At 41.0% G+C, this 17,200-nt stretch overlaps 1 protein-coding gene across 1 annotated transcript; it reads right to left on the bottom strand.

Annotated features, from left to right (window-relative positions):
- Positions 1 to 1,892: 1,892 nt before the first annotated feature.
- On the bottom strand, positions 1,893 to 9,737 carry LOC100223512 (arylacetamide deacetylase-like 4). The gene is made up of 4 exons (XM_041720471.2): positions 9,247 to 9,737; positions 5,276 to 5,492; positions 4,417 to 4,480; positions 1,893 to 3,325 (listed from the first exon to the last, which is right to left on the bottom strand). The coding sequence occupies exons 1-4, from the start codon at positions 9,415 to 9,417 to the stop codon at positions 2,554 to 2,556; spliced, it is 1,224 nt and encodes a 407-aa protein (XP_041576405.2). The 5' UTR covers positions 9,418 to 9,737; the 3' UTR covers positions 1,893 to 2,553.
- Between the last annotated feature and the right edge of the window lie 7,463 nt (positions 9,738 to 17,200).

Genomic DNA, 17,200 nt, shown 5'->3' on the forward strand with positions numbered 1-17,200 from the left:
GAGAAAGTGTTGTGCAACCCAAGAAGCTCCTTTTGGGTTCTGCAGAGCAGGAGAACCATCTGGTGCTGGAAGCCTGAGCTTGAACTGAAGCTGGGCTTGCAGTCCTCGCTCTCTGGCTGCATAATTCCTTCAGGAATGACTTTGGTGTCCATAATTCTGTAGGTGGCACTGAGTGTCATTATGTTTCATAGTTGATTTTTTTTTTTTAATTTGTACATGAAAATGTCATGCTTTGGGGACTATAGGAAGGTCTTCAAACATTCTATCTTAGCAATACAAAGCTGATCTGTAATTAATTAAATTAAAGCATAGGAAGTTCCATAGAGACAGATCATGTGATTTCTTAAGGTTTAGAAAATCTGGGAGTCATGATTAAAAAAGAATACATTATTTCAGCACTTGCTGTTCTCTGCTTACCCATCTGCACTCAATGGTTATAATCCAAAATTAAAGAGAACTGCATGTTCAAGAGAACTAATAATGCTGCTGCCATATTATAAAGCTAAATTTGTTATTATTTGTAGTAAATTAAAGACCAATGGATAAATCTCAGGAGTAGATCAGTGTCAAGTTTGGACATTGACCCATAAATGAGGCATAATTCCAGAGACTGATAGCGGGGAGAAAACAAGTATTGAGTGGCTGCACTGAACTGTGTGTAAAATAGCATGAGCTCATCTGTGACATCTCATAACTTAAAAAATACAAGGTGGAACTGTACAGACCTCCCTAGCTCTGGAACTTGCCAACTTTCTCCAACTTCTCCAATACCATTAAACTTCTTGCAGTGCTTTTATAGCAGATACAGACTGTTGGCTCAGCTTCAGCTACTAATGTGTGAGCTGGTAACCCAACCTTTGTCTTCATAATCAAAGCAGATCCTGAAGTCCTCAAAGAGTGGAACATTTGGAACTATCACATTAGTTACCCCTGGAAGCATTTCTTTGCTTGAAGAGCAAATTGCCTGCAACAGGAAAAATGAAACAAATAAATTCTCTGTTGTGTCAACAGAGTGTGAAGAAATGTAAATTCATTTTGCTGAGAGGGACTGGAGAACGAGAACCTGTGAGCAGTGACTTGTTGCTGCAGAGATGTGAAGCAGCTCACCTGTCACCAGCATTCATTAACATGGTGACAATATGGAACATTAATAAGTCTTCTTCCTACTCACAGTTTGCCTGGCAGAGAGTAGACATGTACTAACCTCTTTCCACGGATATTATAAAAGCAAGGTGGTTGCACAACAATTAAACATTTTACAATTCCTAGGCATTTTATGCCAAGCTATTTTGTTATGTGTGTATGTTATGTAATGGCAATTATTTTTGGCATGTGTTTAGCAAGGGTGGATCTCTCCTAATAAGCAATATGACAATTACAGCAAGATAACAATTTACCTCAGATGTTTCTTTGGCTTTAGGTATCCATAGAAATTATTTGGCAGTTCCATGCTACTTACATCCTTTCTCCCCAAAAGCCAGGTAAGCTGAATACGATCAAATTCTGCTCAGAAAGGAACTTTATAGAATATAATTTAGAGGATATTCAGTTATTTTGGAGTGGTTCTCCCTCACTTCATCTCTGTTGCAGTCTCAGGTACCTCCTGGTACCCATCTCATGCACCATATGAACTGTACCAACCAGCCTGTCCCCCATTTCCCTTTAAAATCAGGTCTGTAAGTACACCCAATTCCTTCCTTCAGATTTTAAACATAAATGCAAAGCTCTTGTTTGTCTGTACAGACACTCTGATGGTAATTACTCATCCCTGAAGTAGGGAAGGAATCTCCACTCCCCAGAGGTATTGCCATGCTGATTTTGGGGGCACTAGCGTGTGCACATGGCTAATTATTCACACACTGCATGGGATTTAACTTACACATTTAGAATACTTTTTTTGTTACTATGAGTTTTTATTCTTTAACATATGAAGACAACAAAAATTCTTACAAAACAAGAAGAGAGCATCAAAGCAAGCTTACAAAGAACCTCTAAACATCACATTCCTAAGTAATAGGAAGTAAAAATCAGAATTCAGCAGACCATGTTAATGTCATAAGTTCTTGCCTTGATCCTAATGGCCAAATAGTTTGTAAATACTTAATTGAATAATTTAATTAAATCACACTCTATTGTAAATGCAGGCGAACCCAATGGGAAGAAATTACGATGTCTGACTCAATTCAGAAGGTTGAATTATTTCTTTATTATAAATATGCTAAAATACATTAATATACTATATAAAAGGAGGATACTAAAATTACATACTACTTTCTCTAACCCAACTCGTGACCCTCTCTGAGAGCCCAGCCCCAGGTGGGTTGGATTGGCCATCAGGCTCAAACAATCCTCACCAGAATCCAACCAAGCACTCACCCCAGGGAAACAATTCTCCAAACACATTCCACATAGGAAAAACAAGGAGCAGAAATAGAAATTGTTTTCTCTTTCATTTCTCTCTGTGCACCTCTATGAAAAATCTTGAGAGGGAGAGAAATGTGCTTGCCACAACACTCTTTCTAAATACCAGTGCACTGTATGCAAGAAAATTATTTAATAGCCTTTTATAAAGTCTACAGCATGGTTCATTATAATGTTTGATGATGGGAAAGAGAAGACACCATATCCAAAAAATCCCAGTGCACTGTGAAAGCCTTTTTCCACGTGGTGCCACGTCACACGTACGTTGTTGTCCTCTAAGCGTTTCTTGTACAACAGCCCTTCATCCCTGAGCACATCATGCTCACAGGTGACAATGCAGGTGTCAGGGACACCACAAACCACAGCATCCTCTGCCAGCAGCGGGGAGACCCGGGGCTCAAACAGTTCTTGCACTTCTTGGTGGACTTGAGGTGAAAACAAAGCGGGGAGTGGTGGTTTATAGCCCACTTTAAACGCATCCGGAATAAGATCTGGATTTATCCATTTCCTATATTTCGAATTTATACTCTCAGGAACATGAGAACCAGCCAGAATTGGTTCCTTCAGGGAGCAATCCTTATTCAGGTATTTGAGAATATATCTGACTGCGCGCTCCCGGGTCAGGAAGGCAACGGCAGCATTTTTCTGGTGAGATGGCAGATTGAAGTTCAATGCTTGGAGATATGGATAGATCAGCACCTGGGCACGAATCTTTGGGATATCTGTCCTGTGCCCTAGTTCTTGGCAAACAGTGGCAGTGAATGTGCCCCCTACACTGTCCCCACAAACAATAATCCGAGCGGGGTCCACCCCGTAGGTCTCTGCAGTCTTCAGGAAGTGCTGGGTAGCAGTGAGACATTCCAGAGTTTGGGCTGGATACTTCTGCTCCGGTGCTAAATGATACCTGAGAGGTAGAAAAGGTGTTGCACATTCTGAGTGTCTCATCTGAAATATATCCCATGCAAAAACTCCCCCAAACCAATATTAATTACATCATTAATTATATCTCGTTTAAAGTTTTTACATGCTGAAGCATGTGGTAATCACATATCCTCTGGACAGAAAGAGAGAGAGCTCTCCCAGGATTTCCCTGAGAAGCTGTGAGAAGATCAGAAAAAAGAATGATAAGCAATTCTTATCTCCACTTGCTGCACCCGTTGTTGTTGTGCACATGTGCAATGTGTTGTGGAGATTTCTTTACCAAAGGGTGATTTCTTAATTGGCCACTGGTGATGGTGTTTGGATTTCAATAACCAGTCTGGTCTATCTGTACTGGACTGTTTGCAAGAGCAATGAGTGTTTTCTTAATAGAGTATAGAATAGAATAGTATAATATAATATGGTACAATAAAGTGATTGATCAGCTTTCTCCAATCATGGAGTCAATGCTAATTATTACCCCTGCTATGATAGAAGCAAATCAGAACAACATTTCCTTCCTTTGCTTCTCAAAACCAATTCCTCTAAATTTAAAAAAAAAATCCCTTAATAACAAACCTTTTCATGGAAGAATTTGTTGGAAATTAAGGTTTCTTTATACCATCATGTATTTTCCATAATCAAAACATCTTTGTAGGAAACAGTGGTCCATGCTGGTTTTAAAAAAGACTAAATTTTAGACTCATTATTTACTCTCTAAAATCATCCCAGATTATTTTAAATAAAAATATCAAATATTAAAAGATGTACTATATTTTAATATAATAAAATATTAAAATATTAAAATCTGATACTTGCCTTATAATTTCTTATTATCAAAAGTAATGATTTCTGTGGTAATGGTGATGTACAATAAACAAACCTGTAACTCTAACCCTGGCTCAGGTATTTCCATTGCCATTCCATATACATAACAGCAATGTGGGAAAGACAGCACAAGAGCTCAGTTTCTTTTCTTATATTCAAAGAAATCTAAGTTCAGGGGTGTGTGGGAAGCAGGGGGAAAGCAGCAGAGTTCTCTAATTCTGGGATTAGCACGGGTTGAATTTCACTTACCCAACAGAAACAACCACTGAATCTGATTTCCTGGCTATGTACCGGCAGATCCTTTCATAAGTTCCTGAAGCACAAATGTTGTTGATGTAATAAATATCTTAGATAACTTCAGTCAATATTGTCCTTATATTTTTATTACATATTACCATAATATCTTGTCGGCTCTTTGCCTGTTTAGTGAGTACCCAGATTTTCTTTAGGATAAAAATAATCTAAACTTTTGGTCATCAGTACTTGCTGTGTAATTCATACATTTAGATCATTGATCTGTGTGTAACATAAGGAATTATTATGATTATTACTATTAGAGAATGGGCAGTGGTTTTAAACTGAAAGAGGATAGAATTTGTTTCCATGTAAAGAACATATTTTTATTATGAGTGTGGTGAGGCCCAGGCACAGGGTGCCCAGAGAAGCTGTGGCTGTCCCATCCCTGAAAATGTCCAAGGCCAGGATTGATGGGGCTTGGAGCAACCTGAGATAGAGGAAGGTGTCCCTGCCCATGGCAGGAGGTGGAAGAAGATTTGGGTGGAAGGTCACTTCCACGCAAACCATTTCATTATCCTAATGGTGCTATGATAAAGAGTGTTATATCCTACTAATATTTAATTATTTAATAATAATTAAATAAATATTATTTAATTATTAAATAATAATTACTTAATAATAATTTAAATACTTTAAAAATAATTTAAGTAAGTGCAGATTAGAGAGTTTAAAAAAATAAAAATAAGCACTGAGTGCTTTCTATCTCCAGTCTCTCAAACTAAGCTTCAGTCACTTCTTAAGGTCAGGAGTTTTTAAAAACAGGGGCAGTTAAAAAAGCTAAATAGTCGCATTTTTTCTTTCAGTTCCTTACTGAAGCTCCCGAAAATGCCACATCCTCCGTGGATGAAGATGACTCCTCTCCGTTTGCTTGCAGATGGTTCCTTTGGGAGGTAAATCCTCACGGGCACCCCATCAAAATGCAGATCCTTAATGAAGAGCTGGAAATCCCAGCACGCTGGGAGTCCATCCGTGATCAGCCTGATAAGGATGTGCTCCTCCACGAGACCCAAGTGGTTTAAACTCTTTGCCTAGATAGGTAAAACAGGAAAAATGAGAAATTACTATAGGGAATACAAGTCTTCCCACTTTGTAAAGGCCACAAGCTACTTTTTCCTACACTGTCTTTAGCATAATTGGGTTGGTTATTTGCTAGTTTTTAGGATTCCCACAAGTAACTGCCTTTGGGATTTTGGTTAAGAACATTAACATTTAGATCTTCATGATTGCAGGAAGAATGTTGTAATACTTGTTCCATTAAATGTTTTATATAAATACCTTCTAGTTCCTGTGATCTGGATTTACCACAAGTAAGAACAGGCATTTGCTCAGGTGTGGAAGCTGGGAGGCCTGAGGCTCCTTTCCTAACAAGCAAAGAGAAAGAGGCATTTCTTGGGGCTGGTTCCAATTCTGGGTGTGTTAAATCATGCTCTGGAGGTACCTTCATCTCCAGGATAAACTGTACTTCAGATGCCTCACTTAAAATATTTAAGGTTAGGTGAGATGAAACTGTTCCTCTCATGACAGGATTATCAAACTGGGGGAAAAAACCACAGGCCAGTGTGTGGGCAGGACTGGCTGATTTAATGGGTCATCTCCATCACCTCCCTGCCATGGGGCCATGAGCACAAGCTGTAAGAAAACCACTGTGTTTGTGATCATTACTGTGATCATTGCTGGCCCAGTTGAGGAACTGATGAAAATGGTTCTGAATCTTACCTCCTCCTCCATCAGCGAAACCACTGCCTTTTGCAAGATCTCACAGCTACTCATGAATGACCCTGCAGTCAGTTTTTACATCTAATCAGCAAACAAATAAAATCTTCTGAAGACAAGGAAGGTTTCTTAAATGGCCTTATCCAAGGCTGATCAACTGCTGATAATTAAGACAGTCTAAAGGTCACACTGAAATCCTCCTTTGAACACATGCTGTAATGAATGTATTTCCTGCTAGAACAACATTTCCCTTCCTATTACACAGTGACCTAAATGCTGTTCTGGAGTACTGCTAATTCATTCTTCTGTAATGATCACAGTCATCACAAGCCATTTGCAAATTGTGTTGTTGTCTCTTAGCCACAGAAGTCTCTGTATAAATTCCTTACAAACTGAAGACCAGCTCTGCTTGTGTAAATTGTATTTACACAATCACAGATTCCTTCTTCCTAATAATCTAAACCAGTCAGCAACACACAAGTTGGGTGAGGAGTAATAAAAGAAATCACCATGAGGCATAGAAGAGGGAGCAAATCAGTTAGAAACAAAGATGGGGATCCAGAGATTATCTGGAAGTTTTTCATAACCCTCTGCCACCAATGCCAGGAGTGCTTGGGGTAGTTTAAGAGACAAATGGCTGGCCACAGTTCCTGCCTTGCATTTGAAAAAGCACATTTTAAGGTATCATGGCAAAGTGGAAAACTACTGTAAAACCCAGTGCAATCGTGGCAGAAACCACAGGGTGAATTTAATCTTATTTGCCATTTAATTTTATTTGAGTTTTCTAACATCCTTGAGGTTTTTTAGGGCTTTCAGATGACAGCAATATATATGATAAACTTGTTATCAAAGCATCCTATCTAAATACCCTCTTTCCTTGCCTTGTCTTAGGAGTTCCTGACATCACAGAGGCATCTCCAAATTCAGGGAAAACACCATCATGAAGGAGAAGAGGGAATTTGGTATGTACTCCATCGAGAAACTTCTTAATAGTTAGGAAATGCTTCAGAACCTATAGCAATACATTCAAAACATAAAAGATTTTACTGTTTCTAGACAGATGTGATCAGTGTTAGTAGGTGAATTACATTACATAAACCAGGCCCTAAGATGTTAATATGTGTATGAAAAAGAGCATGTCAGCTTTTCTTGTGAAACATAGTCTTCAAAAAACTATTTGCTGGAACACCTAAATTCTGACACAAACTGGCTTTTTATGTGGAAGATCACATGGGGACCAGATTTTTACGTTAAAATAATTACAAAATCACATACCAAAAGCAGCAAAAGTCAATTTGAGCTTCACGAACTTTAGGACTACATCAGACAGTCTTTCTGTCAGTCACTCTGAAGTGTGCTTTTCCAACCACAATAAAAAGCGTCATATCACAGTGCAATATGCAGTTAGTCTGAACAGAGATCTGAGTAGTTTAAAACAAAAGCCAGGAGGTTTCCTCTCATCTCTTCCATTTTACATGGTCACTGATCTCTTCATGACAGGGGATGTGGACAGATGCAGCAGGAGCATCATTTATTGCACCTTCTGGTTGAAGGTACACACTTACCTGGTGCTGCAGCTTTCCTAAGCCATTGCAAGTAGGGTGGAAGAAGAGAGGAAAAGACTGTCTTGTATTGTGGAAAAAGAGGTTTTCACAGGAGCACACAGTACAGGCACATCACTGCACAGTGGTGGCACAGGAAGAGCAGCATTCATCAGGATGAGCAGAATAAGTTAATTGCACACGTGTCATACACAAAGCATTGTGCACTTGAAAAGAAGCCTGTGAGGGCTGCTCCTTGGAGCAAAAACATAAACCAGGAATGCACCCAAAGTACCAGTAGATGCCTAACAGCTTTTGAAAGAAAAATAGGTGATTGGATTGATTCAATGGATAGCAAGTGGTGAAATGCACCTTAACAACTATTCAGAACAAGGCTGCTGAAGTTCAGGGAACATATTATCAGTGAAGAGAGCATATCAACTGATTCCATAACAGACACTTAAAAGCTGTATAAATGGGTTAAAAGTATCACCTGAAAGAATCTTTTCACCTACCAAATAGTGAAATTAGAGAATTTAACAACATTGTCCTATTATAATGTTACTGTCATATTAAGTTTATATATAACATAACACAAAGAGCAGTGTGAGATATGCAAAGAGAGCAGCCTCTTCCTTCATGACAGACAAGGCAGAAAAGTACCACTGGAGAATCAGGGACAACCACTAGATTTGGTTGCTGTCTAAGTTCAAGCAACTCACTGAAGTCTTTAACAGATTGTAATGGCCCAAATCACCTCTCAGGATGAGGGCCCAAGTTCCCATGCTCTTTCTCTATAATTGAGGATTAGAGAATTGAGCTGAGCTTCATACAAACATCAAAGAAACCACTCTGATTTTCCTGCAGGCTTTCTTTTGACATGTTACATGCCAGACTTGACAGGTCTTAGGCTGCTCCTACAGACTCCAATTGCCAAATTTGAGAGCTTTTTGGGCAAAAAGCTGTTTCTTTCTGTAATGGCTAAGCTCACAGCAGTGTGAGTCTGGCTTACAGGTACTTAGATAATAGGTGATAACAGGCCTAAACCTGCTTTGGCAGGAGGTTCAATTAGATAACTTCTGGAGGTGTCTTCCAACCTACCTGAATTCTATGATATTTAACTAGGGCTCTGTAATTCACTCACTGCAGAATAAGAACAGAAACAATGGTAAGAAAATTACTGCAAATAGCTCCAAATTTAGGAAATTGCCTTAGATATATCAAAGTGCATTTAGACATAGCAATTTGGGTTATTATTATTCATGTAAATGATGAACAGCCCTCCTGTCATCCACAGGACCAGTCATTTCATTATGGAGATACACAATTGCAGCATAAGAATGGATAGCTCAGTATTGAAAGAACTCACCTCATCCTGGCTGCTTTATATATGGTAATAGAAACCAAATCAACCTTTGGTCTTTAAATCTGTGTGCTTCCCATTATGTGTAGTTGCAGTATTTAGATGGATATCTTCAGATTCAGGTCTTTCCTTTTCTGAAAATCCCAGTATCCCAGATAAACTCACCAGAATTTCTATCAGAGTGTATATATGGAGATAAAGGCGGAGTTTTGCTGGCTGGTCAATATCAGAAGGAATCTCTCCCTTGAAGAAATTATGATCAGTTGCAATTAGAACCAGCAATACAAAAGCACTTAAAATTCCCGCTATTAAAACCAGAATATAATAGGATCCCATTGTTCTTTGGGAATGATTAGGCACTGTTTGATCTGATCCTGTCAGTATTTATATCCTCCAGACTGATTCCACAGAGAAGTGATTTGCATATCAAATTCCCCCTCCTTTTCCCTGTAGGCGGGGCTGGCAGGTGCTGGAAGCCAGCAAACATCCTGCTGTGACAACTGCACTTGGCATGAGCCGAGCTCACACACGGCACAGTCACTTCCAGGAAACACCTTTCTTTCCTACCCTACAAAATTGCAAATGGGTTTATTTTTTGTCGGATTTATGGGCCTGAAAAGCTCTCTGGGATGTTGGCAAGTGTGCCAGTGAGTGTCTCAGAGCCTGTGGAAGAGTGGCCGTGCTGGACTCCAGTCTCCATGGTCAGAAATCGCAGTGGTTCTGCTCTTGGAATAGGTGTGAAGGATGACTCCAAGGCTTTTTGCTTAGTGCTGATCTGTTCCTCTGCTCACTTGCTGAGGCAGACAGCTGGCCAGGACAGTTAGAAAATGCATTCTGAACTCAGTCTCAAGGGATTTTGGAGATCCACATAGACCTCTCAGTTATTTGCCAGCCTGAGCGTGCAGCGAGGGGCTCTGGGCTCAGCAATGGTGCCGTGCTAGCACAGGGAAACTTCTTGATTTGGAGAATTTTGGCCCTAACCCTCTGTACTGATTCTTTCTAAAGAAAAGATTTTGATATCTTAACAACTCCATATTTTGCTGTGTTTTCCAAGACGACTCTGTTATCCATGGTTGTAATTCAGGTGTGATCAGAGCATATGGTGTCCGAAAGCTTGTGCCAAAGGAGGTGAAGACAGTGCAGGAATGAGTCACCAAGTGTAATTTTGTGTATTTCTGTCCACCCTGGGACTGGACAAAACTTATTTGGGTAACATTTAAAAGCAAACAAGCATTAGCTCAGCTTGACATAAGAATACAACCACTGCTTATCCTCTGAACACTGAAACATTTCTTTATCCCCACTAATCTCCCCAATACTTCATTTAAAAACCCTTATAAAAGATTGTAATGTAGAAGTACTCCTTTTTATGAGCCACAGGATTCTGCAACTGGCTAACCAACCTGTAGTGTACTCCCACAGAGAGATCTTCACTGAAAAAAAGGTGAATCCTTTCTAAGTTTTCTTGCACACTTTAAAAAAGCAGACAAAATATATCTGCTTAGAAAAATCCCAAATATGCATCACAGCAAAGAGCAAGAAACTTCATTGTGAAATAGTCAGTGGGGTAAAAAAGTATTTTGCTGTGTGCAATGAGTAAACAAGTCATAAGAGATAAAATACCTGATGATGAGTGACCAGACTGGATTCTTAAGAGAATCAGTCCAATCCTTAACTTTAGTTGGGGCCAGCAAATACAGATGATTAAATGATGTGGCTTAAAATTAAGATAGATAAATAGATAGATAAATATGTATGTATGTATGTATGTATGTATGTATAGATAGATAGATAGATAGATAGATAGATAGATAGATAGATAGATAGATAAAAAAGGTGGATAATGAAATCCATTAATAACATGGAATTATCAGCTTAACTCAGCAGGCCTGGACCCTGTTATCACAGTCATTTTCCCAATTCTCATGCAAATGAACTGACTAAGCTGTCAGTGAGGACACCACTGCTGAGATGTAGGACACTTCCCAACCCTACTTCATCCAGATTTGTGGGGTTATAGTAACTGGATTGATTTTTAAAAAACAAAACAAGATAAACTAAAGCAAAAATTAAAGTTACTTTTATAGTCTGTGAGGTAATATCTAGGTTGGGGTTTATTGATTTTAGTGTGGTCTTATTTCCCCACATCAATTCATACACCTGACCTATCCTAGCCTCCCAGTCAAAATTGTTTGCCTTTGACACCACCATTCTCTTCCTAACATTCCTCTTTTTTTTTGACATCCTTTGTAAAACTGTAAGGTTTGAAGAAACTTCAGACAGTCAGAGGCCCAGAATTATTTTACCTCAGTACATATGAGTGAACCTCTCCCTCTGAAAAGACATTTTAAAAAGACATTGTTAGAAGGAATTCAGGGAATATTTTATCCTGAGATTTCCTTTCCAAGCTAGTTTACAAGTTTCCCGTGCAAATTTGTCACAGGCATTAGTTTGCTGTTCAAACTAATGTGTCAAAATTGATGTCACGTTGGTTTAGTAGGATTTCAGGACTTTTCTCTAATTTTAAGAGCCTCAAAGACATAATTCTTCTGTTTCCCCTGTTCCTTGTATGTCTTAGAAGTTTTGTCAGGACTGAGGAGTTAGTCAGAAGGAATTGGTAAATATTCACTGGCCTAAGGGTGGGTAAAGGCAGCAAAGAGAAGGTAAAATGATCAGTCAGGTTAACAAACATGATCACTCCATTCCTGCTCACATGGGGTATTTTTGCATTGTTCTCTCTTGAAGCAGCCTAAGATGTTGAGAGATCTGGCTTCTAATCACAGATAGGTGAGGAAAACCAAGCACAGTTACAACAAATGACAAATTCTAACCTAATGAAAACAACTCAGCAAGTACCACATAGGTGAGATTGCATCCCTCTGAATTCTAGAGAGCCCCTGTGAGCACTGTGTAAACTTCTGCTTATAAAGACAATTATTTTTACAGCTGAATCTACACAGGGATGTTACCTAGAATTTAGAATTACTCAGTAAGACATTTTTATATCTTTACTCGTGCCACTGCTTTGTTGTAAGACCCTGGGACAGCCCTAAGACATCAAAATGCAGCTTTTTGTAAAAGGCCTGATGCAGTCTTTGCTGTCAGGCTGGATGTTAACCAGAATCCCAGTTCCTTTGAGCTTAGTCCACGGCAGAACTTAGAAGGCAACAGTATCAGACTCTTAAGAGCATATAGAAGGACAGTGTGAAATCACAGAACCACTGGGACACATTTCAAATGGAAAATGTGAACACAAGGGAAGAATGAAATCAAGAAGCACAAAAATTTAGCTCTTGATTTATCCAAATCTGACAGCAGTACTTCATCTAACAAAAAACAGATCAGCTTGGCAAAAAGTTTTCCTTTTTTAAAGGAGGCTTAAGTTTTATTCTGTGATCGTGATAGATTATCTATGATCAAAAACCCTGCACTGATGTAAAAAAATTTGTATTACTTGAGATTGCAGTCACACAGCCTTTCTATTGTGGAACTGCTGCTCTGTGTTCCCAGGTTTGTATTGTATATATCTGAGTGGGGTTTTTTAAGTTGAAAACACAGAATTGTTAGCCCAAATGGCTTTCAGACGTGCCTCAAGCATAGTTTTAATTTCCAGCTCATTTTCCTTTTGAAAGTTCTTGCAGTTTAGCAACCTCATTTGTACAAACAGCCTTCCAAGGCTGGTGGAAACTTGGCTGCAAAGGCTCTATGAGCACAGTTCTGCCTATAAATACAGATGCAACATGAACTGTGAGCATTCAGACCCTGCCTGAGCCTCTTCACAGATCCAGGTAACATCTTTCTGCAAAAAATGGAGCTTTGTCTTGTAAGTGATGTGTACAGAGAGTGTATCAACTTGTTTTGGAGGTAAATGTGCTTTTCACTGCTGTTTTTTTCCTTCAAGCCACCACAAGTCAGAAAAAATCAGACTCTTATTGAGAATATGAGTAAATCTAAACTAAGTACAGTCCAACAGCTACACAAACTCAGAAATCTAAACCAACAAATGGAAGCCAAAACTGGCTTGAATTACCACTGAAATACATTACATAGAATCACAGAATATCCCAAGCTGGAACACATCCGTAAGGATGATCAAAGTTCAACTCCTGGCCCTGCACAGGACCACCCCAAGAACCCCACTGTGTGCCAGACACCCTGACTGCCTTCTTGCCCTCGTAAACTGGAATAAACAGATACCAGTGACATGAAAATGGCTTTAAAAACGTTGTTGTGTTGGTTGTTTTTTCAGTTTATGCTTTGTTGTGAGCGTCTGTGTAGGAAAACAACTGCTGAAAATGCAAAATGAATTGTGAAGATGATGCAATTTCACAGAATTAAGAGGCCTGCCTATGGAATGTTTCAGGGCACTGGTTTAGGACTTCTGAGTGGAAACATGGATGGGATTCAGTTTGGGACAACTTGGGAGTGATAATTAGAGAGAACAGCTGTGATATGTGCTGAGTGACCCTTTCAATACCTTTAAAGGTATTGAAAACACCTTTAATAATCAGCCCTATATGAAAGTGTAGTTTAGGGAGTCTCACTGACAGAGATGGACTTTGTGAGTAAAAGTTCATGATGGTTTTGTAAAGGTGATATTTTGCAAAAAGACCTCTTGCCAAGAAAGAGTGCAGTACAAAAATCAAGTTGTTGTACAAAAATCAGGTGAAATTCCAGAATATTCCTTTTTTTTTTTTTTTTTTCCTTTTCAGAGCAGAACTGCAATTAAAAAGGACAATACCTCTAAAGTTCTAATGTTCTCACATATAGTATGTGTAGTATTTAAAGCTATTTGACTTTTTGGTTGAATTACCTGAATTTTAAAATAACTTGCATATAGTTTTTATTTACTACATGCAAGATGCGCCAACTTCAGTTTTACTATAAATCTGCTTTTGCTTCTTGTTTTTGTAGGTTTGTACAATGTAGCATTTAATAGTTTTCGCTGCTTCCAGGTAAATCTAAGCAGTAAAGAAGTAAAATAGTTCATACTTCAATGAAATTTGAAGAGCAGGTTAGGAAAATATTATATAGCTAGAATTGGTTTTAACTCCCAATCCAAATTTGGTAGCAACTTTGTACATAGATCAAAATCTAATAATGAATAAAAAATATCTCTTCAAACACATACTTATATTATTATTCAAGCTGGAAATAGACACATGAAATAAATGCTCACAAGATTATTCCATTCCCCCTGGCTTCAAAGGACCTATAAAAGTTTTGCAATAATAATTAATTTTCTTTTAAATTTAAACAAGTTAACTCTGCAATACTGTTGAGTTTTCTATTTTAAATGTGTCTGTGGTGCTTTAAGCACAAAGAGACTGAACTCAGGAATAAAAAAACCAAATATACTGCGATGGAGTTCATATCCTTTCATTTTCAACATTTATTTCTGTACCAGAAAGTTGTTATATTTGTTCCCAGTCCAGACACTGAGTCATTCCTGTCTAAGCCAGACACTGCATTCTCTGGGTAATTTCTCTCTCCCCTCCAGAGCTGTTGGACTGAGAGGAAAATTGTAATGCCAGGTGCCTCCCCAAGCTGCATTTCTAGAGAAATCACTGTAAAAACACAGCAAGGTGCTAAATGCTGCCAGCAGGCCATGGAAAATCTCTGGTTGTTTCAGATGCAGAGGAGTTAGGGAGCAATCACTGATTCTGACAGTGTGTACAGACAGTTTCCAGTTAGGATGCTTCATCTTCTCCTCAAAACCCTCTCTCCTGACACTATGATTATGCAGTGAAGGTCATATGGCTTATTTCATATGAGGTAACCTGACAGTTAAAGGTAAAAATTGGGCAAGTTTCTCTTCTCAATTTTATTTCCTTTTTTCCTTCCCTTAAAATTTTGCGGAACTTTTAACAGAGCTGAAATTCAAGGATTTAGGTATTTTTTATACTTTTTATTTAGAAAATCTACGTGTGATATAGCTGTTAAATGTGGGGGGGCACCAGAAACTTGGCTGACCTTCTTTTTCCCAACAAAAAACCCTCAACACTCTGTTCCCACATGGCCACTTTGAATGCCTGCTTTCAAAAAATACCTGTTTGATTCCAAAGAAGAAAAGTGAGTTCATTTTTAAAGGGATTGGGCATCCAAACTCACCTCTCTCTTTCACAGATGCTTAGGTTTAAATGTCCATTGAGGTGGTGTTTTAGTAACTAGAGATGTGAAGAAGTTTGAGCATGTTTTTAAGTGTAGTTTTCCCTTAATTCCAGTGTTTACCTCTAGATGGCTTCCCAGGATTGCACATCTGGCTCCAGACCTGCGTGACCCTGTGGATTGGATTCTCGTTGATGAATCTTAGTGGTACCTGCAGATTAAACCCCAATTTCTTTCCAGCCCAGCTGTGAAGACAACACTGTGAGGTTTGACATCCTTAAGATCTTTTGATATCCTCAAAGCTTTGCATTTTAGGTTAATTCTGATTGCTGCCACAGCTCCTGCTGGGTATGAAGAAAAAAGCCTTCTCAGAAAAGGCTAATCTGTATAACTGAAATTGTAATTTACCTGTCTAATGCTTGACAGTGCAAACAGCCAGGGACCCGGGGGAGCTGCTGTAATACCTCTGCCCTCTCCCCTATTACAGCAGAGTTTGAAGTTCTGTGGAGACCTTCTGGGTATGCCCTTATCACTGGACAAAAAAATTTGTGTTGGAAGGAAGAAATTTTGTCTTGGAAGTCTTTTTTGAAGGGTGAGTCTCCCACTGTCATTCCCAGCCTGCCTTTTTCAGCGCCCACTGCTAAATATCCAGTTTTCAGCAATGCATGGAAAATCCATGAGGTATTGTGTTATCCAGAAAAACACTGCTCCAGCAGTAGTAGATATTGATGATTATCAGCTAGGCTGGGTTCAGCAGATAATTCAGGGCTGCAAGCAGCTTTGCCCTTGCACACATCAACTGATTTTGGGTGAGCTGTGGCACAGATGGCTGCCTTGACCTCAGCCTTAGGCCTGGTTCTTCCTGCACCTGCTCATCCCTGGGCTCAGGTGAGAGCACCTTTGGGTGCTGCAGGTGAGGGAGGAGCAGGGGCTGGTGACACACTGAGCACTTTGGGTCCTGCAGAGAGCCCAGCGTGCCATGAGCCCAGCGTGGCACGCGTGAGACAGCCCAGGGCAACACGGAGCAAGCCCAGCACGGCATGAGCCCAGCATGGCATGAGCCCAGCATGCCCACAGCAAGCCCAGTGTGCCTCCAGCTGGCCCAGTGTGCCCACAGTTTGCCCCCAGGCCCACAGCAGGCCTGGCATGCCCGCTGTTTGCCCCCCATGCCCGCAGCTGGCCCGGGGTACCTGCAGGATGCCCAGGTTACCCACAGTTGACCCAGCATATCTGCAGCAAACCCAGTGTGCCCACAGCAAGCCCAGGGTGCCCACAGCAAGCCCAGGGTCTCAGCAGGTGACCCAGGGTGCCTCCAGCTAGCCCAGGGTGCCCACAGCAAGCCCGGGGTGCCTCCAGCTAGCCCAGGGTGCTCACAGTTGGCCCAGAGGCGTTTTAGGGAGCCCAGGGCACCTGCAGCAAACCCAGGGTACCCACAGCAAACCCAGTGTGCCCACAGCAAGCCCAGGGTTTCAGCAGGTGACCCAGGGTGCCTCCAGCAAGCCCAGGGTGCCCACAGCAAGCCCAGGGTTTCAGCAGGTGACCCAGGGTGCCTCCAGCTAGCCCAGGGTGCCCACAGCAAGCCCGGGGTACCCACAGCTGGCCCAGCATGTCCACAGGTGGCCCCACTGCCCACAGGTTGCCCCGCTGGCCCCAGGTAGCCCAGCACGGCCCCAGGTGGCCCCGGTAGCCCAGCACAGTCCCAGGTAGCCCAACCAGCCCCAGGTGGCCCAGCACGGCCCCAGGTAGCCCAGCACGGCCCCAGGTAGCCCCGCTGGCCCCAGGTGGCCCCGCTGGCCCCAGGTGGCCCCGGTAGCCCAGCACGGCCCCAGGTTGCCCAGCACGGCCCCAGGTAACCCAGCTGGCCCCAGGTAGCCCAGCTGGCCCCAGGTAGCCCAACTAGCCCCAGGTAGCCCAACCAGCCCCAGGTAGCCCAGCACGGCCCCGGGTAGCCCAGCACGGCCCCAGGTAGCCCCTCTGGCCCCAGGTGGCCCAGCACTGTCCCAGCTAGCCC

This window comes from Taeniopygia guttata, chromosome 21 (assembly GCF_048771995.1).
Source record: "Taeniopygia guttata chromosome 21, bTaeGut7.mat, whole genome shotgun sequence".
Lineage (NCBI taxonomy): Eukaryota > Metazoa > Chordata > Aves > Passeriformes > Estrildidae > Taeniopygia > Taeniopygia guttata.